The following is a 21,135-nucleotide window of genomic DNA, read 5'->3' on the forward strand; positions in this document are numbered from 1 at the left end:
TTTTCCATGGGGTTTTCCACTAACATCATTACTCACAGGTTTTTATTGCGTATCTACAATGTGAAGGGCAAAATACTAGGTAGTGGACATACTAAATGCTAAGAAGTTCCTCGGTTCTCACCAGAAACTTCAAGAAGTTTTTATAGCCTGGTTGAGGACTTGGAGTGTGGGGAGGGGATGCAGTTTAATGCTGAAGTAGTTATCCTGGCTCCACAAAACACAACCTGCTCATAGATTGAGTTACTCCAAAGATTAGAACATCACAAGGCAGCATAAGTTAAGAGCTACGAACAGAACTGCATGGAGTGGGGCTGATGAGGCTTGGTCTGGGGGCTATGTCTTCATATGTTGGGATGCCCCTGGGTGGATGGGGAAATGATACACTTTCGTCAGCTCTTTCGTTTTCCTTATCCCGGGTTGGAATAAATAAGGTTAGGGAGTGAAAACGAGTATCTTCCACTCCTACTCTCTGTTTGAAGCCTGAGAAAAGTATTACCTAGCAAGAGTAAAGGATAGAAAATAAGTAGGAGATAGGGTCAAAATTATCTTCTCCTTGGATATTCAAATGAGGCCTCCAGGGGGCAGCATCAAGGCAGAGAAACAGACTAAGAAGGCTAAGTCCTTTCCTTGGTCTGGGGCTCCCCACAGTTCCCCACCATCACTCCTCCCATTCCTTCCAATTTTATTTTTAGCTGCCAATGGGAGGGGGCAGGATGAGAGGGAAAGTAAAGAAAACAGAAAAGGAGAGGGACAGAGGCACAGAGGACTGCACGTACGGACAGAGAACGGCCAGGCATGGAGCTCGTCCTCTTCCCTCACCTGTTCTTGCCCCTGATGTTCCTGGCAGGTGAGGGAGGTGAACTTCGTTTCTGGTGGGGAAGGGAGATTTGGGACTGGGACCATTCGGGTTACATTCTTTAGGAGTTGGGGTAAGAGGTTAATACTGATTCTGCATATTGTGTGTGTGTGTCTGCTTAACATCCTTATAAATGACAACTTCACTACCATGACTAGCAGGGACTAAAGCTGCCTAGGGCCTCGCGTTAGATCTGCATTTAATTTTCTGAAACCTTTGAAGCCCTATAGGAGTGAAGAGGCAGAAAAGAAACACCATGTGACCTTGCACGTGGCTAGCCTGACTCCTATTTTCTTCCTTCCCTCTGCTTCTTTCTACTGTTGGTGGTCCCTGAGGCCTGAGGCATAACTGACTATGTGGTCAGAACTCTGGGTTTATCTAAACTATGAGACACAGTTCCTGATCAGGTGGCCCTGCTAGTTTCCTGAATGCAATCAGGTTCACATAGAAAACACCGTTCTGAAAATTAGCATGGTTTGGCATAGGCTGTACCCTTAGTAGTGGTGGGTGTGTGTTGGGGGTTGTAGCCTGAGAGGGAGTTGCTTGAAAATAAGGAGCAAGACACCATGGTGAAAGAACCATGGGAGGGGCAAGAGGCCTGGAATTTTTCCTTTCCAGTGCTCTGTAATCTTCGTTTCCAAAAATACACAGCTTTGATTTAAAGGAATTGGAGTCAGGAGGGAAGAATCAACCAGAACATGATTGTGGGCCTTGATTATGGGCTGAAGGTTGAAACCATGGAGGTAGGCAGAAGACAGGAGGGTGAACGAGTTAAAAGGAGGTGGGTTGTGGGAAACTCTGGGTTGTTGGGACGGACCCTCGGCAAGGATGGATGGCAAACTGTGTGTGAGCAGGCGGGTGGCCCCACCCAGTTAATTACCACTGAGGTTTCCAGGGCTGGCATCAACCAGGGACCTAGACATTAGAGAGAGTGAGAGTGTGGCAGGAACGCTGGGAATCAAGGGGAGCGAGCCAGCCACTCGGTGCTCCTTTGCCTCCTCTCCTCCCTGTTGTGCTGTGAAGGGTTGTTCTGGGACCGCAGGAAGGCATGCTCCCTTCCTGGACCTTCACACATTGAGGAGGAGGATGCGTAGGAGGAATGAGGCAGCAAAGCGTAACTTGACTTTTCCAGACATGTCTGCGAATGAGATTTCAGGAGAGGGAATAGAAATACAGCTGTGCATCAGCGTGGCAGAGGGCCACCAGACCCAAACGCGGGAAAGGGATCATCTGAGTTCATGGCGTTGACAAAGGCCAGGAGAGCTGACCCGTAAGAAGCAGACAGAAAGACTGAGATTATTAAGACATTCTCTCCTGACTCCTCTCTGGCTGTGTGTCTCTGGTCATTCATTGACTCTCAACATATCATGCTAACCCTATGATCCTGCATCACCGCTCCCACCCCCAGGGCTCTGCTTCTCCTTTAACCTGGACGTGCATCACCCACGCATGTTCCCAGGGCCACCAGAGGCTGAATTTGGATACAGCGTTTTACAACATGTTGGGGGTGGACGGCGATGGTGAGGAGGAAATGAGAAGACCATGGGAATGGGACTGTGGTTGTGCTGATGAAGGGGAGGCAAGATGCATGGGATTCTACGCTAATTTGTCTTTTGAATGTGGCTGGGGCTCTAAACTTGCCAGTTCCATGTGCTTCTCTGATCTGTGTCAAGGGTCATGCTCACCCCATGCTGATGTCATATCCTCCTCCTAGGATGCTGGTGGGTGCCCCCTGGGATGGGCCTTCGGGAGATCGGAGGGGGGATGTTTATCGCTGTCCCATTGGAGGGTTCCACAGTGCCCCATGTGCCAAGAGCCACTTGGGTAAGAGGATGCCTGATGCTTCCCCTCCTAACCCCTGACCTTGATCCCTTATACATCTGTTTCTTATACATCTGTTTCTTGATCCCTTATACATCTGTTTCTTCACCCTTCTGACTCACACGCCACATCCTCAACTTGATGCAAATCCCTTCTAATTCTCTTCCAAAATCACCCTGAACTCAAGCACAACCTGTGACCCATGCTCTTCCTCCACTCCTACCCCTACCCCACCCCTACCCCCACCCCCTCCGCAATCCCAACCAGGTGATCATCAGCTGGGAAATTCATCTCGCCCTGCTGTGAACATGCACCTGGGGATGTCTCTGCTGGAGACAGATGGCGATGGGGGATTTATGGTGAGCTAAGGAAAGGGTGGTTGTGGGGTCTCTGAAGGTTGGTGGTAGAGAATGGTGTGGTAAGGGAAGCTGGTCTATGTGGAGAGATCAAGGAGGTAAAATCGCTAGAAAGCAAGGTCAGACATCTCAGGAAGTGGTCTCAAAGTCTCCTTGCACTGGGAACTTATTCTGAGGGTACCTTCTCAAACCTGGAAATAACAATGTCCCCCCACCCCACCCCATCCCCAGGCCTGTGCCCCTCTCTGGTCTCGTGCTTGCGGCAGCTCTGTCTTCAGCTCTGGGATCTGTGCCCGTGTGGATGCTTCATTTCGGCCTCAGGGAAGCCTGGCACCCACTGCCCAACGTGAGCCAGAAGAAGGGCCTGAGGACTCAGTTCCTAGAAGGGGGTGCTGGGTGGGGAGAAGCTGGGGCAGAAGGGTTATGTGCCTAGCAGAGGGTCTGCACGGCTGTCCTCCTTGCTACCGAATGTGCCTGCAAAAGCTCCATGTTTCCTAATAGACTAGAATCCAACTTCCTACCAAGACATCATGACTCCATGATCTGATCTGTCCAACTTCAAAAATAACTTTGCCCTTCACACACTCTATGCCTTGGCCATGAGCGTTCACCTCATGGTTCTGCTATGTGTCATCTATTTTCATACCTCCATCTCCTTTTGTTTGAAATGCTCTCTACCCAAATGCCTTTCTTTATATTCCCCTCTCTTCAAATATCTTCAGTCTTCAGTATCTTCTCGGTTGCTGCCTCCTCTTCTAACCCACCATCAGAACCGACCCGTTCATTCTCCCATAGCACAGAGTGGTGCTATGTTTCCACTTAGCACTTCTTTATTTCTTCTTTGTTGTTTGGTGAATTGAATATATGCCTATATCCTCTTTCATTCACTTCTACACTTACTCAGGGCCTGGCACAGTTCCTTCCTTGCATGTAAGAAGTGCCTAATAAATGTTTGAATTGAATATGCTCACCTCTTCCCTTGCTGACCAAATATCCTCCTCCTAGGCTGCCCTACATACATGGATGTTGTCATCGTCTTGGATGGCTCCAACAGCATCTACCCCTGGTCTGAAGTTCAGACCTTCCTGCGAAGGCTGGTAGGGAGACTATTTATTGATCCAGAGCAGATACAGGTAAGAGAAAAAATATATGGTTGGCTTTGGCAGGAGAGAGATGGGAAGAGAGGGGCTAAGTGTAGAGTATGTCTTCAGTGGTATCCTGCTAGTCATCTCCAATCTCTCGAACACTTCCCCCCTTCCCTCCCCTCCCACCTGCTCACATTCCATTTGATTGCACACTTGATTGTCAGGTGGGACTGGTACAATATGGGGAGAGCGCTGTACATGAGTGGTCCCTGGGAGATTTCCGAACCAAGGAAGAAGTGGTGAGAGCAGCAAGGAACCTCAGTCGGCGGGAGGGGCGAGAAACGAAGACTGCCCAAGCAATAATGGTGGCATGGTGAGGCATTGTGCAGGGGGTGTGGGAGGCCAAGGTGGGGAACGCTCAGAAGGGGCGGGTTTGGGGTGCAGTGTATACATCCCAGGATGGCTTACATGCTTATTTTTCTATGCAAACTAATGGTGCACGAAGCAAATCAGCTGTCATTGTACTCTCTCCCTTTGGTTTCTACCAAGTATCTATGCCTGCGTCTTTCCATGCTTCTGCTTTGTTTCTCTCTGCAGACAGAACTCTCTCTGTCCATCCCTCCACTCCAACCTTGACCCTGACCCTCAGGTTCTCCTGGCCTACTTTCCAAATTCAAAACTCATCTCTGGGAAGACTCCTCTGACCTGACTGTTCTCCCCTATTCTACATTTATTCTCTTAAGATGTGTTCTCTTGGCCGGCGCCGTGGCTCAATAGGCTAATCCTCCACCTTGCGGCGCCGGCACACCGGGTTCTAGTCCCGGTTGGGGCGCCGGATTCTGTCCCGGTTGCCCCTCTTCCAGGCCAGCTCTCTGCTATGGCCAGGGAGTGCAGTGGAGGATGGCCCAGGTGCTTGGGCCCTGCACCCCATGGGAGACCAGGAAAAGCACCTGGATCCTGGCTCCTGCCATCGGATCAGCGCGGTGCGCTGGCTGCAGCGGCGGCCATTGGAGGGTGAACCAACGGCAAAGGAAGACCTTTCTCTCTCTGTCTCTCTCTCTCACTGTCCACTCTGCCTGTCAGAAAAAAAAAAAAAAAAAAAAAAAAAAAAAAAAAAAGATGTGTTCTGAATGTGCACTGTTTATTGAATGAACCTGTGAATGAGTGAAGTCTGTAGTCATGTGGTACTCTGCATTCTACCTCTTACTCTGTGTCAGGACTCTGATTTAGACACTGTCGGGAAGCAGCCTAAAAAGGCAAAAAGCCTGTCCTGGGGCACTGCTGACAGCATTAAATCCTGTGTGTGTGTGTGTGTGTGTGTGTGCGCGCGCATGTGATCCTACCCCACTCCTCTCTCTCTCTCCTCAGCACAGAAGGGTTCAGCCAGAGCCGTGGAGGCCGACCAGAGGCTGCCAGGCTCCTGGTGGTGGTCACTGATGGAGAATCACATGATGGGGAGGAGCTTCCCACAGCACTAAAGGCCTGTGAGGCTGGAAGGGTGACTCGCTATGGGATTGCGGTGAGAATTAACTCTGGGTCTGGAAGAAATAGGGGAGGGAGGAGCGCTTTTGTTGCTGTTGAGATTTATTTATTTATTTGAAAGGCAGAGTGACAGAGAGAGACAGATTTTCCATTTGCTTGTTCAACCCCCAAATGCCTCCAACAACCAGAGCTGGGCCAGGCCATAACCAGGAGCCCAGAACTCCATCTGGGTCTCCCCACAAGGGTGACAGGAACGTAAGTACTTGGGCCATCATCTGATGCCCTCAAGGTGCATTAGCAGGAATACTGGATTGGAAGTGCTCAGTAGCTGGGACTCAGATTAACACTCCTGTATCCGGAGCAGGCATCCCAAGTGGCGGCTTAACCTGCTGCATCACGGTGCCCCCACCCCCACCCCGAGGAGTGACTTTGAAGACCAGGAACTTGAGGAAAAGTTCTGGATGTTGTTTTGTAAACGTCAGCTGTATTTCCCTTCCTTCACCTTGGTGGGCTGCTTTGTGAATCAGCCCTAACACTTCAGTCACTCAGCCAACAGACTCTGTCCCGGTCTCCTGACCTCAGGTTCTGGGCCACTATCTCCGGAGGCAGCGAGACCCCAGCTCGTTCCTGAAGGAAATCAGAGCTATTGCTAGTGATCCTGATGAGCGATTTTTCTTCAATGTCACGGATGAGGCTGCACTGACTGACATTGTGGATGCGCTAGGAGACCGGATTTTTGGCCTTGAGGGTAATGCTTATCCTGGAGAAATGGAGGACAGGCTTGGGGGTGTGTGTGTAGGGGGTAGACAAGGGGACACAATCTGGAGTCTAAGTGGGATTCTAGAGGGAGTTCATTAAGGCCAAGGGGAGAGGGTCTTCCCCTGACCTGGCCTCAATATTTTCTCATGCCAAGGGTCCCATGGAGAAAATGAAAGCTCCTTTGGGTTGGAAATGTCTCAGATCGGTTTCTCCACTCATCGCCTAAAGGTTGGACAGGCTCTTGACCCTTTCAAAGACCTCTCCCAACCTCCGACCCCTCCTAACCTCTGACCCCTCATGGACAGCTTGAACCCCAATGTCCCTCCACGTTCCTCCTCTAAGCAGCTTCCGCCCTGGCTTTCCCGAACCTTTCCATGGGATCCTCTCACTCCCGGAGAGATTTTTCTCCTTATTTCCTTTGTCTTCTCAGTGACCGCCTTGGGTTGTGCTCCACAGGATGGGATTCTCTTTGGGATGGTGGGAGCCTATGACTGGGGGGGCTCAGTGCTATGGCTTGAAGAAGGTCACCGCCTTTTCCCGCCACGAACGGCCCTGGAAGATGAGTTCCCCCCAGCACTACAGAACCATGCTGCCTATCTAGGTGAGTGGCAGAGCGCCAGGGGAACGGGAGGAGGAAGCGGAGGAAGTGCTTCCGGGGCAGGGGGGAGTGTTAGGTACTCCCTCTTAACTCTTACCACTCCCTTCACATCCCACCCCAGACCTCCTCCTAGGCCTTTAGGGACTCCCGCAACTCTCACTCCAGCTTGTTTCTCTTTTCCCTCTGATGCTTTGTCCACTTGTAGGTTACTCTGTTTCCTCCATGCTTTTGCGGGGTGGACGTCGCCTCTTTCTCTCAGGGGCTCCGCGGTTTAGGCATCGAGGAAAAGTCATCGCCTTCCAGCTTAAGAAAGATGGGTCTGTGAGGGTCGCCCAGAGTCTCCAAGGGGAGCAGGTAGTGCACCCGAAGAAAGGTGGGACCCTTGACCCCCCAGGGACCTCCAGGTTGTGGGGGAAGAGTGTGAATGGACAAGAGGCAGGCCTGAAAAGTCTGTTAAATTCTGGTTGGCAGAATCTTTCAGGATGTAGGGAGCAGATTGACAGGGTGGTGAGTGCTTCCCACTAGTCCACCTGTCCACAATCACTTTCTTTTCTCTGGGGTACTCACCACCCACCGCTCCCCAGATTGGCTCATACTTTGGCAGTGAGCTCTGCCCGTTGGATACCGATAGGGATGGAACAACTGATGTCTTGCTTGTGGCTGCCCCCATGTTCCTGGGACCCCAGAACAAGGAGACAGGACGTGTGTATGTGTATCGGGTGGGCCAGGTGAGACTTGTTGGACCCCCTAGGACTTGGGGTGAGAGGGATGGAGGGAGGGAAGAAGAGAAGATACATACATTAGAGAGCTCGCTGAGAGGTTGGTGCTGCCAGATTAGTGTCTTCTATCTCCTTACATTCACCAGCAGTCCTTGTTGAATCTCCAAGGAACGCTTCAGCCTGAACCCCCCCAGGATGCTCGATTTGGCTTTGCAATGGGTGCTCTTCCTGATCTGAACCAAGATGGCTTTGCTGATGTGGCTGTGGGGGCACCCCTGGAGGATGGGCACCAGGGAGCCCTGTACCTGTATCATGGAACCCAGGGTGGACTCAGGCCCCATCCTGCCCAGGTCAGCAGTGCCCAAATGTCCCTACCAAACGGTGGTAGGAAGGGAGGTGTGCTCCTTGCTTATTAATAGTCTCCTTGGCTTGAGACCCAAGTTGAGCATCTGTATGCAACAAAAGCAAGGCTGAACTAGGGACTTATGAACATGGGCAAGTGTCTCTGATTCCCGTGCCTGATGGGAGATTAGGAAGAGTCAGATGAGAATGCTGGGGAACCTTTCCTGTGAGTCCCTGCCTCAGTCTCCCCTCTCTCCCTCTCAGCGAATTGCTGCAGCCTCTATGCCACAGGCCCTCAGCTACTTTGGCCGAAGTGTGGATGGCCGGCTAGATCTGGATGGAGACGATTTGGTAGATGTGGCTGTGGGTGCCCAGGGGGCAGCCATCCTGCTCAGGTGAGGAGTCCCAGCTCAGGTATTAATAGGCTAATTAATTAATAGCATAGGCTAACTATTAAGAGCAAGGGCTTGGGAGTCACAGATGAAGAGTTGAATTTCTGGCCTACAAAACTGTACCTCCATTCCTAGTTTAAAAATGAGAACAGTAATAGGACCTGGGAGTGAGTATTGTGGCACAGTGGGTCAAACCACCGCTTAGGATGCCCACTGTGCATATCAGAGTTCCTGGGTTTGAGGCCTACCTCTGCTTCCAGTCCAGCTTCCTGCCAGTGTGCAGCCCTGGGAGGCAGCAGGTGATGGCTCAAGTTCTTTCTCACTGCCACCAGCATGGGAGACCCAGATGGAGTTCCTGGCTCCTGGCTTCTGCTTGGCCCAGCCCCAGTTGTTGTGGGCATTTGGGGAATAAAGCAGCAGATGGAAGACCTCTGTCTCTCTGCCTTTCAAGTACATAAAAATAAACTTTTAAAAAGGATAAAAATTAACCTTATAGGTTATTTTTCAGGATTAAGTGAGATAATTTCGTAAACATTTAACACAGTGCCCAGGACAAGGTAAATGCTTTTTTACAGCAAACCTGTTATCTCACTCTGTCAGACACCCAGGCCTTCTCTCCTTTGACAACATAGGGGTGCACTCGGCACTACTAGAACTTCTTTCCCACCGTGTTCCCAGCTCCCGACCCATCGTTCACCTGACCCCATCACTGGATGTGACCCCCCCAGCCATCAGCGTGGTTCATAAGGGTTGTAAGCGGCGAGGCCAGCAGGCCGCCTGCCTGAGCGCCGCCCTCTGCTTCCGGGTCACCTCCCGCACTCCTGGCCGCTGGGATCGCCGCTTCTGTGAGTGACTCAAGTACCTTCCAGACGGCTCCCGTCCCGCCGCCTGCCCTGGTCTCTGCGCCCCTCTCTACCTTCTTTCTTGCCTCCTCCACTAGACACGCGGTTCACAGCATCACTGGATGAGTGGACGTCGGGGGCACGCGCAGCCTTTGATGGCTCAGGCCAGAGGCTGCCCCCGCGGCGGCTGCGGCTCAGTGTGGGGAATGTCACTTGTGAGCAGCTGCACTTCCACGTGCTGGTGAGGAGAGGGCCTGAGAAGGAGGAGAAGGCCGGGTTGGAGGGGTTTCGGGTGGATCAGCAAGGAAGCCAAAGCTGTGAAAGGGAGACAAGTCAGACTTTGGAGGCAGGCCAACCTGGCTTTGAATCCTAGGCCTGCCATTTGCCATCCATAAACTCTGGGGAGTCATTTAGCCTCCGGACCTCAGTTTCCCTGTCTGTAAAGGGGTGATGGTAATAACTATATCATGGCCCATACCCCTGCCCACTCACCCCTAAGAGCAAGGGTGCTGCAGCCCCAAGGCAGGGGCTACCCTCCCACCTCCACCGCCACCTTGTCATCCTTCCCCGGCTATATGCAGCCAATGGCCACCAAGTATTTGGACAGCTACTAGCGGGTGCAGCTCACAGCCCTGCAGTTGCAAGAAAGTCTGGCAGCCCTGCAGGCCCAGCAGCCACAATGTGGCCATGCAGGTGAACCTGTGCCGCACCGCCTCGGTGCAGTGCTCACTGAGGCAGTGTACACTGCTGCTCAGGGCGGGCAACCCAGAGCCCCCAGTTTCCCTGCAGCCTGCCCGCTGGGCGCCCAAGCCGCGAGCCACCCCCCCCCCAAAAAAGCAAAACTATATCATAAGATTTTTAAAACAGAATTAAATTTAATAGTACTGATAAAACCCTAGAACCATGCTCAACACTCAGAAAGTTCTCCAAAAAGACTACGTCAGTTATATTCTGCCAGGGGTCTGGGTTGTATCCCTTGCCTTGGCTCCTCATGATCCTGGAATCTGGTGCCCCTCAGGATACATCAGATTATCTCCGGCCAGTGGCCTTGACTGTGACCTTTGCCTTGGACAACACCACAAAACCGGGGCCTGTGCTGGAGGAAGGTTCACCCACGTCTATACGAAAGCTGGTCAGCAGTGCCAAGCCCTGCCCTGCCCTAGGCCCCAGTACCGCCCTCCCAGTGGCTTGCAGAGAAAGGGGAGGGGGGAGACTGAGGTGCCAGTGAAATCTCACCCGGACGCCTGTCAGCCAAGTGGCCCCACTAGTTATTTCTCCCAATTGCGTTTTTCCTGGTTTGCCTTCTTCTCAGCCCTCAGTCTGTCTTCTCTCCTCCAGGTCCCCTTCTCAAAGGATTGTGGTCCTGACAATGAATGTGTCACAGACCTGGTGCTCCGAGTTAATATGGACATCAGGGGCTCCAGGTCGGCAGGACGTGAACTGGGCAAGCAGGGTGACTTGAAACAGACTGGAAGGGACTTGAAGGGAGCTTGGGGGGTTGGAGGGTGGAGGGAGGCTGTTCCTTTTCCAAGATAACAGAAGTGAGACTTTCAGCACCTCTCCTAAGTCCTGGTCTCTTCCCTTTATCCACCATTCCCAGAAAGGCCCCATTTGTGGTTCGGGGTGGCCGGCGGAAAGTAGTGGTGTCAGCCGCTCTGGAGAACAGAAAGGAAAATGCCTACAACACTAGCCTGAGTCTCAGCTTCTCTAGAAACCTCCACCTGACCAGTCTCACTCCTCAGGTGCCCTTGTGGGGTAGGGCTGGGAGGTGGAGAGAGAGGAGGAGGAAGATAGGGTCTTGGTGTTGGCTGTGAAATGGTCTGGGAAAGGCCCAGGGTTAGAGCATGTGGATAGGAGAGCAGTTGCAGCCCTGGCTCCAGCCCCCACCCCCATTTCTCTGCCCTCAGAGGGACAGCCCAGTAAAGATGGAGTGCACAGCCCCTTCCACTCACGCCCGGCTCTGCAGCGTGGGGCATCCTGTCTTCCAGACTCGAGCCAAGGTGAGTTGGGGCCCTGAGGAAAAAGGGGCTCTAGGAGAGTGGGGGCTGGGGTCCTGGGAGTTCAGCAGGGGAGGCACACGAGGCGCCTGTTCCTCTGGAGTCGTTCCGTGTTAGCCCATGTTCTCTGTCCCCAGGTCACCTTTCTGCTAGAGTTTGAGTTTAGCTGCTTCTCCCTCCTGAGCCAGGTCATCGTGAGGCTGGCTGCCACCAGGTGTTCCTCCATGCCCTCTCCTGTTGAGTCCTGATCGGGGTGGGGGGTGGGGGAGGACAGACAGCATTGCCTCCTTTATTAACAGAGGAGGGTATCTAAGGAGGGGTTGGGATGGACGCCTCTCCCCCTGACCCTACAGTGATAGCCTGGAGACAAATGGGACCCTTCAAGATAATACAGCACAGACCTCAGCCTACGTTCAATACGAGCCTCACCTCCTGTTTTCTAGGTATGGCCTGGCTCCCAGCTGGGACCCAATGCTGACTCCACACCGTTTATGTTTCGTCTCTGTCTCATTTCATTTAATTCCATGTTTCCAGAAACCCAACCCCTTGGGGCTCTTCAGTCTTTTTGGCCTCGATCCCACTCACACTGAACCTTCTCTTTGAAGCATCTTACTTTCCTGGGCCTTGGACATTGGAGCTGGGATGAGGGTTTACGGGGTGTGGCCCTAAAGTTTACATCAAGTCTATGGCATGTTCCCTTTCTGTCTTTTCCATATAGCCCCTGTCTTTATCCCCGGGTTGGCCCTGCCTTCCCCGAATGCATGTGTGTGTGTTGATCATGTGCTTCTGCATCTGTGCCATGGCTATGACCATGTTCTTCCTCATTTGGTGTCCATGCAGTGAGTCCACCCTGCACCGCTATGAAGTTCACCCATATGGGACCCTCCCAGTGGGTCCTGGCCCTGAGTTCAAAACCACTCTTAGGGTGAGACGTTGGAGGGGTCCTGGCATGAGTGTGGGTGCTGGGGAGGTGGAGGAGGGGTAGAGCAAGAACCGTTTGGGAAAAGTCTGTTAGATGTCCTGGTATCTATGGTGAAGGGGAACAGATGAGGAAGGGTCTCTGTCTCGCATCTCTTCCCACATCCAATCTTCCTCTTAGGTTCAGAACCTTGGATGCTATGTGGTCAGAGGCCTCATCATCTCGGCCCTCCTGCCAGCTGTGGCCCACGGGGGCAATTACTTCCTGTCACTGTCTCAAGTCATCACTAGCAATGTGAGTCTGGGCCAGGAACCCTGCCGTCTTGAGCTGGTGGGCACACTGAGGCTGGACACAACAGCAGGAACTTACCTGTTGGCCCCTGCTCTCCGGGATCCCTGGGAGGGATCACGCATATGTGTAGCTCCTTTGAGAGAGGGGGTTATACAGGGAAAAGCTATGAGAGTGTGGGTAGTATGGCCCTGCTCGGACCCGTCCCGAGGGTCTTTCAGTCTGGATCTTCCTCCAGGCAAGCTGCACAGTACAGAACCTGACCGAGGCCCCAGGACCCCCTGTGCATCCAGAGGAGCTTCAGCACACAGACAGACTGGTAGGACTCACAAGAGGGGTCCAGAGTGTGACTGCAAGTAGAGGCAGATGCCTTGTGACAGGGGGAGGGGCTGCAGTGGGGGAGGGGAGCCGTTCCACTAAGGGTCCTGATCTGTGTCTCTTCTGCCAGAACGAGAGCAACACCCGGTGTCAGGTGGTGAGGTGCCGCCTTGGGCAGCTGCCAAAGGGGACCGAGGTCTCTGTAGGACTGCTGAGGCTGATACACAATGAATTTTTCCGGAGGGTAAACCTTTCTTTTTCTTTCTTTCTTTCTTTCTTTTTTTTCCTATTCTCCCCTTCTGTTCCTCTGTGGAACTTCAGCATAGGCTTTGGAAGTAGACAGACCCATGTGTCAGTTTCAGTTTTTGCCTCTTTCTAGCTATTTTACTGTTTACACGTTATTTCATCTGTCTGAGTTCTTCTTTCTGATATCTAAAATAGGAAACGTAATACCTTTGTAATACCTATTTCACAAGGTTGTCATAAAGAATAAAAGAATAGTGAGCTGGACATATGTTGAGGGCTCAGTAAAAACCATTTATTATCCTTGTATTTCCCTCCATTTGCCATCAATCAATATTTATGGGATACCTAATCAATCACTACTACTTCAAGTGCCTATTATATAAAACGCCCTCTATTACTCAATACTCAGGAGAATGTGACCAACACTGAACACTGTACCAGACTCATTGCCTAATATATTTATCTTAAATGAGTGAATAAATAATTGCTATTGTATGCAGGATTGGAATTGAGGGTAATGGGAAATAAGGTTGTGTGGTTTAGAGGGGATCCAGGTTATGAAAGGCCTCTGAAGCTAAGGGGATGAGATTGAACTTAATAAGATAGGCAGTCAGGATTCAGCATGAGTTCCTGAGCAGAAAAATTAATCTTAACTGTAGTGGCTACCTAGCGCGAGGGGTTTATATTGTGCTTTCCCATATACTGCCTACTATGAATAACTGAGAATCCCCGGGATACAGGCACATGGCTTAGGGAAGGTGAGTCTGGCAAACCATCCTTCTCTAGGTCTGCTTTGCTCTGTCCATCTTTGGTAGCTTTCCTTTCTTGACCCCAAGGATCTTGATATAGTGATGAAAGAGAATTAAACACCAGGTTTGGTGGCAGTTAGGAGGGGATGACATCTAAACGTCAATGAAAAGGAGGGCTCAAAAATGAAGGACCAGAGGCTCTGCGTCTATTACCTTTCCCCTTTTCCCGTTGGTCTGCAACCTCTGCTTCTGATCTTGGGAGCCCTGGAAGTTGTACCTCTCAGACTCAACTTTGTTCTCAGGGTTCCAAAGAACCACACCTGATGCTGGCTCATTTTAAATGACTTTCAATGCATTTATTCCATAGGCCAAGTTCAAGTCCCTGACAGTGGTCAGCACCTTTGAACTGGGAACTGAAGAGGGCAGTGTCCTGCAGCTGACTGAAGCCTCCCGTTGGAGTGAGGTGGGACTGGAGTCAGAGAGCTGTGAAAATCCTCACAGTGATGATGGGGTGGGGGTACCTGCATGCTCTCCACTAGGCAGCAATGGGTGAGTCAAAAATGATGAATCGGGCAGGGGTTGTGGCACAGAGGTGCCCACATCCCGTATCAGAAGGCCCAGGTTCAAGTTCCTGCTTCACTTCCAAACCACCTTTCTTCTTTATGCACTCTGGAAAACAGCAGATGATGGCTTAAACACTTGGTCCTTGCCAGCCACATGGAAGACCCACAGGGAGTTCCTGGCTCCTGGCTTTGCCCTGGCCCAGATGTGGCTGTTGTGGGCATTTGGGGAGCATCTCTCTCTCTCTCTTGCTTTGCCTTTCAAATTAACAAAAATAAATACAACTTTTTAAAAAGTATGATGGGGTGAGCATTGTAGCACTGTGGGTTTTGCCACTGCTTGAGATGCCCATATCCCATAGTGCGGTACCTGAGACAGTGTCCCACCTGCATTCCACTGCAGCTCCCTGCTAATGTGCGCCCTGGGAGGCAGCAGGTGATGATTCAAGTACTTGAGTCCCTGCCACCCATGTGAAAGACCTGAGTTGTTTCTGGTTCTTGGCTTTGGCCTGGCCCTGCCATGGCTGTTCCTGGCATTTGAGGGGTAAATCAGCAGACAGAAAATCTCTCTTTATCTCTCTTTTTTTTTTTTCTGTTTCTCTACCTTTCAAATAAATAAAAAATAAATGAACTCTTTTAAAGGTTTGTGGAAAAATGGGAATAAAAAGATATATTTATTTTTTAAAATGTGATAAATCAGTACATTTAGGGTTCCACTGCATCCATTCCTCTTTCAGTTTCTTTCCTTTAAAAAAAGTATTTAAAATGTTTATTTATTTACAGTCATATACTAGAAAGGCAGAGTGACACGGAGAGACACAGAGAGAACTTCTGTCCTCTAGTTTCCTCCTCAAATGCCTGCAAAACCAAGGCTGGACCAGGCCAAAGTCAGAGCCCAGAACCCCATCTGGGTCTCCGACATGGGTGGCAGGGATCCAACTACTTAACCATCATCTGTGCCTCCCAGGATGCATTACCAGGAAGCTGTTTTAGAAGTGGAGGAGCCAGGGGCCAGCGTTGTGGTGTGGCAGATGAGGCCTCCACCTGCAACACTGACATCCCATGTGGGCACTGGTTCAAGTCTCAGCTGCTCCTCTTCTCATCCAGCTTCCTGCTTGTGGCCTGGAAAAGCAGTGGAGGATGGCCCAAATACTTGGACAAGCACTCTGATAAGGAATACAAGCATCCTAAGTGACGGCTTAACCCACTGGGCCATATTGCCTGCTCCCCCAAAATACATTTTTATTCTTTTTGTTTTTGAATATTTATTTATTTATTTGAAAGGCAGAATTACAGAGAGATCTTCCACTCACTGGTTCACCCACCAAATGGCCACAAGAGCTAGGACTGGGGCAGGCCCAAGCCAGGAGCCCGGAGCTTCTTCTGGGTCTCCCATGTGGGTACAGGAAACCAAGCACTTGGGCCATCTTCTACTGCTTTCCCAGGTGCACTAGCAGGGAGCTGGATTGGAAGTGGAGCAGCAAGAACTTGAACCGGCGCCCACATGGGATGCTAGTACTGCAGGCCAAGGCTTTAACCCAGTGAGCCACAGTGCCAGCCAAACGATTTAGATTTTTACTCAAAAAAAAAAAAAAAAGGGGGTGGTGGTGGTGGTGGGGTTATCCTATTTTAACTCAATTCATGTTTCTGAAGGAAAATAGCTAGACTTCAAACAGAATCTACAGATTTTATTTTTGTCAAAAATATCTATGAGATTGAATGATAACAGGTTAATAAAAATATTTATAAAATCTGAAATAAACAAGCTTATTAGATAAACTCATTGATGCACTAAATGAGGCAAAGAAAAATACATGTAACTGCATAAGAACAATCACATTGAACAGAGCAGTGGTCAGTAATGAACTGTAGAGTGGACCCCAGGCTTTAGCGCGAAAAGCACCCTGCGCAGACAGGTTTCAGGCTTCCAACTTCACCGAGTCCAGGACTAGCCGGGCTTCCTTATATTCCTCGGCTTCTTCCAAGTCTTTTTCACTTTCTAGTATCTGCTGAAGGTCGGTGTAGGCGGCTTCCAGCCTGCGCTGGCAATCCGGGATCATCATGCGGGACTCCTGCAGGATCTCCGCCTGCTTTTTAATGGCATAATTTTCACCATCTTCAGCTCTCATTTTTTTCAATCTTTTCTTCTTGTTGTTTTGCTTCTTTTTCGTACATCTCTTTTTCTTTGACTAATCGCTTCACCACGCAGGTCTTGATCTTGATCTGCCTCATGCGAGGGTCGGCCATGGTCCCGGAGCGCTGCGGAGGACGGGTGGGAGCCGAGTGGCTGGGAGGGCCCATTTTTATTCTTAATTGACACATAGTAATCATACACATTTATGAGGTACAGTGTGACATTCTGATACATGTTTAAAACGTGATTATCAGATCAGGATAATTGGCATATCTGTCACCTCAGACCTCTATCATTTATTTGTGGTGGAAACATTCAAAATCCTCTAGACTAGCTATTTTGAAATATTCAATTTCTTTTTAGAAAATAAGGGTTTTTTTTTTTAAAGATTTATTTATTTATTTGAAAGGCAACACTACAGAGAGAGAGAGAGAAGAGAGACAGAGAGAGATCTTCCATCTTTCCATCTGCTGGTTCACTCCCCAAATGGCCACAATGGCTGGAGCTGGACAGGTTAGGAGCCAGGAGCTTCTTCCAGGTTTCCCATATGGGTGCAGGGGCCCAAGCACTTGGGCCAGCTTCTGCTGCTTTCCCAGGTGCATTAGCAGGGAGCTGGATTGGAAGTGGAGCAGCCAGGACTTGAACCGGCACCCATGTGGGATGTTGTCGCTGCAGGAGGTGACTTTACCCACTATGTTACAGTGCCGGCCCCAGGTTTTTTTGTTTGTTTTTTGTTTTTAAGATGTATTTATTTCAAAGGGAGAGTGACAGAGAGAGATATCTTTCATCCAATGGTTTGCTTCCTAAATGGCCACAATGGGCAGGGTTGGGCTAGGCCAAAGTTAGGAGCCTGTAACTCCACCCTTGTATCCCACATGAGTGCAGGGGCCCAAGCACCTGGGCCATCTTCTGCTGCCTTCCCAGGTGCATCAGCAGGGAGCTGGATCAGAAGTGGAACAGCCAGGACTCAAACCAGTGCTGATATGAGATGCTAGAGTTGCAGGTGGTGGTTTAACCCTCTGTGCCACAATGCCAGCCCTAATGCAGTCAATTACTTATCATTAAGCATAGTTATCCTACTGTGCCATAGAGCAGTAAAGGTTATTTCCCCTATCCAACTGTACACCTGCACCCATTACCATCTCCTCTTCATCTCTTTTTACCCCCCGTCCTCTGGTTCCCTTCCTTTGAGTAGGAAGAGGTTATTTATTCTCTTTGGGGGCTGGCTTTGCTGTAAAGTTGGGGGAGGCCAGCTGGGTTAAAGGGCACATGTGTGAAACCACCCCCTGCCCCCAGAGCCTGCTGGAGGTGATTCAGACCCGCCCCGTCCTCGTCTCCCTGTGGATTCTCATCGGCAGTGTCCTGGGAGGGCTGCTCCTGCTTGCTCTCCTTGTCTTCTGCCTGTGGAAGGTAAGCACTGCTTCCGTGGGGAGGCTGCAGCCTGGTGTCCATAAGCTGAGGAATCTTTGATTATAGCAGGGAGAACACGATTTGTGCTGGGCCGCTAAGCAGGCTGGGGGTGTCATACTCCCAGATCTCCCTCGCTGTACTCCACAAACATTTGTTGAATTCAACTAAGCCAAATAAAATAGATTTTTATTTATTTTTGGAAGGAGAACAAAAGTGAAGAGGGCAGATAAGTGTGAGGGCTGCTGGCGAGGTCCCCAGTCGGGGCATTTGATGAGGACTCTTTTCTCTGTGTCTACAGCTTGGCTTCTTTGCCCGTAAGAAAATCCCCGAGGAAGAAAAAAGAGAAGTTGGAGCGACGAATGTCGAATAAGGCTCTAGAAGGTTCTTCCTGGCAGCTCCTTCAAGAGACTGGCACCAGAGTAGAGGTTTGGGGGCCCCGATGAGACAAGAAGCAGCCTTCGGACTGTCTCCCCAGACCTGCAGCCTGACGTGACTTTCCAGTCCTGAGGATGCTGCTGGCCAGAGTCCAGGCTTTACCTCGACGCGCAGGGCTGGCACCGCCGTGGGCCACGCGCACGCCCTCTGCTTTCCTCCTCCCAACCATCCTCATTCCACAGCCAACATTGGAGTCTTTGTCCGGGCTCCCTTGCCCCCAGCCGCAGCAATCAAGAATTTTTTTGCCTAAGGTTCCTGATACCTTTCAGGGTCCCTCTTTGCCCTCCCTCAAATTGGGAAAGGACGAGGGTTATCATACCTCCACCCCCCTCCCCACCTTCCTGCCTGCCCCCTACTCCACAGGAGAGAGCTGACGTTGGCTTTAAAGAAGTAAAGTCAACATCTGCTGCTTTCCTGTGCAGTCTGGTGATTCATAGAGCCGGATGGGGAGAGTCAACAGGAAAAAAGGAGGGAGGAGGAAAAGCCACAAGAGACATTCTGTCCAATTCCAAGGAACAGAGAAGCCTTTAGACAGGCAACTGCCATCCCCCCCCCCCCCCCCCCCCGGCTCCGCTCCCCGAAACCTGAGACTTCGTGGAGCACTGGGCCGCCCTCAGGTGCTGGTGAAACAGAGCTGCCCCCAGGCTTGCTGGGCGTTGGTTTCCCAGCCTTCAGCTTTCCTGGGAGCGAAGCCAGGGCCTCGTGCCCGGTTTTCTGGAGCCAGGCGCCCCCAGGTGGCAAGAGCTGGAATAGCAGCGAATACTGCGTACCTGTCACAGCGTTTCCTCCACTTGTCTCCGGCCTTAACTCCAGCTTGCGTGCTCCTTTGGGGCTTTCTGATAGAAAGCAGAGAAAAGGGAAGGGGTGACTGCTTGATGGTGGGAAACTCCTTCACTTTATCAGCTTTGGGAAGCAGCAGTCCCTGAGATCCAGACAAGTGGGGTCTGCAAGGGTAGGTCTCTGGGGAGCAGGTCCTCACTTGCTCAGCATTGGTTGTGTAGCACAAACAGTCCTAGGAAAATGTTTCTGGGGCCACCACACTCACATTTCGTCGAGTTTCTCTGGAGGAATCAGTTTGCCAGCCCTTGTGTGATGTTTGGTGAAAATCCCGGAGGGAAATTCTGTCTCTGAACTGCCTCTCGCCACAGCTGCCCTGTGTTTTGGTCAAGGTCAGTCAAGGCCGTCAGGTTCTCATAGACAACTAGGTAACTTCTGATTCTTTGTAATCAAGACTTTGGATCCACAAGTCAGCTTCTGCTCTCCAGAGTGCCGCCCTGACAGCCATTTGGAGAATGGCCCTTTAGAACTGAGAAGACAGAAGACTGGGCAGTTGTCCAGCGGCCTCCAAACCTGTCCTCCCAGGCTGCCCCGGAGGCCTGGCTACAATGTTTGTTTTGGCATGTCAGGCCTTCTGCAGCATGGGCATTGTCTCTGTTTCCCAGCAGGGTGGACGGTCTATCAGATGGTCAAAACAAATAAAGTTCAGTGTCAAATAACTTCTGGCTCTCTTTTAGTTCACTAGGATTTAGGTTGCTCGGAATCGTGAGAAGTAGATTCTTGGCTCGCCTAAGATCATGTAAGAGTCCCTGGAAGACAAAGTTATGAAATGGTTTTGTTGTTATTGTTGTTGTTGTTGTTTGAGAGTTAGAGAAACAGAGAAAGATAGAGATTGAGATAGAGAAAGAGACATGGAGATGGAGATAGAGTGAGCGTTCCCATCTGCTGGTTTACTCCCTGAATGCCTGCAACAGCCAGGGCTGAAACTGGGACCCAGGAATGCAGTCCAGGCCTCCCATGTGGGTGGCAGGAGCCCAATCATGTAAACCATCATTACTACTTCCAGGGTCTGCATAGGAAGAAGCTTGAGTCAGGAGCTGAAGCGAGGATGAAACCCAGGCCCTCTGCTGTGGGACACAGGCATCCAGGCCCTCTGCTGTGGGACACAGGCATCCGAACCTCTAAGCTAAACGCCTGAGGCTATGAAATACTTCAAATGTTTTCTGCGACTCTACCTTTACAGATAAGCTTGTCCTTGAGCAATTCACACCTCATTCTTTTGTTGTTGTTGAGTCTTTTTTTTTTTTTTTTTTTTTTTTTTGACAGGCAGAGTGGACAGTGAGAGAGAGACAGAGAGAAAGGTCTTCCTCTTGCCGTTGGTTCACCCTCCAATGGCCGCTTCGGCCGGTGCACCGCGCTGATCCGATGGCAGGAGCCAGGAGCCAGGTGCTTTTCCTGGTCTCCCATGGGGTGCAGGGCCCAAGGACTTGGGCCATCCTCCACTGCACTCCCGGGCCACAGCAGAGAGCTAGCTGGCCTGGAAGAGGGGCAACCAGGACAGAATCCGGCGCCCTGACCGGGATTAGAACCTGGTGTGCCGGCGCCGCAAGGCAGAGGATTAGCCTAGTGAGCCGCGGCGCCGGCCACGCCTCATTTTTTTTTTTTAAGAAAAGATTTCTTAATTTTTTTGAAAGGCAGGGTTTCAGAGATAGAAGGGGAGACAAAGAGATCTTAGGTCTGCTGGTTTACTCCCCAAGTGGATGCAATGGCCAGGTCTCCTAAGTGGATGGCAGAAGCCCAAGCACTTGGGCCTTCTGCTGCTTTTCTAGGTACATTAGCAGGGAGCTGGATCTGAAGTGGAGTAGCCAGGACTTGAACCTCCACTCATATGAAATGCTGGCATTGCAAGCTGTGGCTTAACTCACTGTGCCCCAACGCTGGTCCCAATTCTCACCTTTGTAAGTGACTACAGAGTGTAAAGTATATAGATTTGGGGAGCCGATAGACAGCAACCCATAACTTCCCTGAGGCGCAGGTGAAAATATACCAC

At 50.9% G+C, this 21,135-nt stretch overlaps 1 protein-coding gene and 1 pseudogene across 7 annotated transcripts; one reads left to right on the plus strand and one right to left on the minus strand.

Annotated features, from left to right (window-relative positions):
- The first annotated feature begins 661 nt into the window (after window positions 1–661).
- ITGA10 (integrin subunit alpha 10) lies at window positions 662–19,804 on the plus strand. 6 transcript variants are annotated; one of them, XR_016210649.1, is made up of 30 exons: window positions 662–847; window positions 2,265–2,376; window positions 2,571–2,680; window positions 2,945–3,036; window positions 3,265–3,379; window positions 4,039–4,166; window positions 4,343–4,491; window positions 5,487–5,637; window positions 6,183–6,348; window positions 6,514–6,587; window positions 6,816–6,960; window positions 7,163–7,311; window positions 7,542–7,685; window positions 7,823–8,026; window positions 8,283–8,413; window positions 9,089–9,255; window positions 9,351–9,493; window positions 10,271–10,384; window positions 10,591–10,676; window positions 10,857–10,994; window positions 11,160–11,252; window positions 11,387–11,463; window positions 11,603–11,692; window positions 12,090–12,174; window positions 12,349–12,462; window positions 12,695–12,775; window positions 12,905–13,018; window positions 14,137–14,232; window positions 17,760–17,873; window positions 18,172–19,804. XR_016210649.1 is itself a non-coding variant. In XM_002715382.6 (30 exons), exons 1-30 carry the CDS (start codon window positions 796–798, stop codon window positions 18,241–18,243), a joined length of 3,510 nt encoding a protein of 1,169 aa, XP_002715428.3. In that variant the 5' UTR covers window positions 665–795; the 3' UTR covers window positions 18,244–19,804. The 6 variants fall into 6 exon arrangements, 5 of the variants coding, with proteins under 5 accessions (XP_002715428.3, XP_008262764.3, XP_008262765.3 ...); XM_002715382.6 differs by having other exon boundaries at window positions 665–847; window positions 10,853–10,994; XM_008264542.5 differs by having other exon boundaries at window positions 665–847; window positions 7,826–8,026; window positions 10,853–10,994.
- Window positions 16,109–17,747, minus strand: LOC100357497 (tubulin-specific chaperone A pseudogene; annotated as a pseudogene). The gene has a single exon (XR_016210652.1). The product of XR_016210652.1 is annotated as a tubulin-specific chaperone A pseudogene (transcript).
- Window positions 19,805–21,135: the final 1,331 nt, after the last annotated feature.

Source organism: Oryctolagus cuniculus, chromosome 7 (genome assembly GCF_051225735.1).
Source record: "Oryctolagus cuniculus isolate XC-2025 breed Fujian yellow rabbit chromosome 7, ASM5122573v1, whole genome shotgun sequence".
Classification (NCBI taxonomy): domain Eukaryota; kingdom Metazoa; phylum Chordata; class Mammalia; order Lagomorpha; family Leporidae; genus Oryctolagus; species Oryctolagus cuniculus.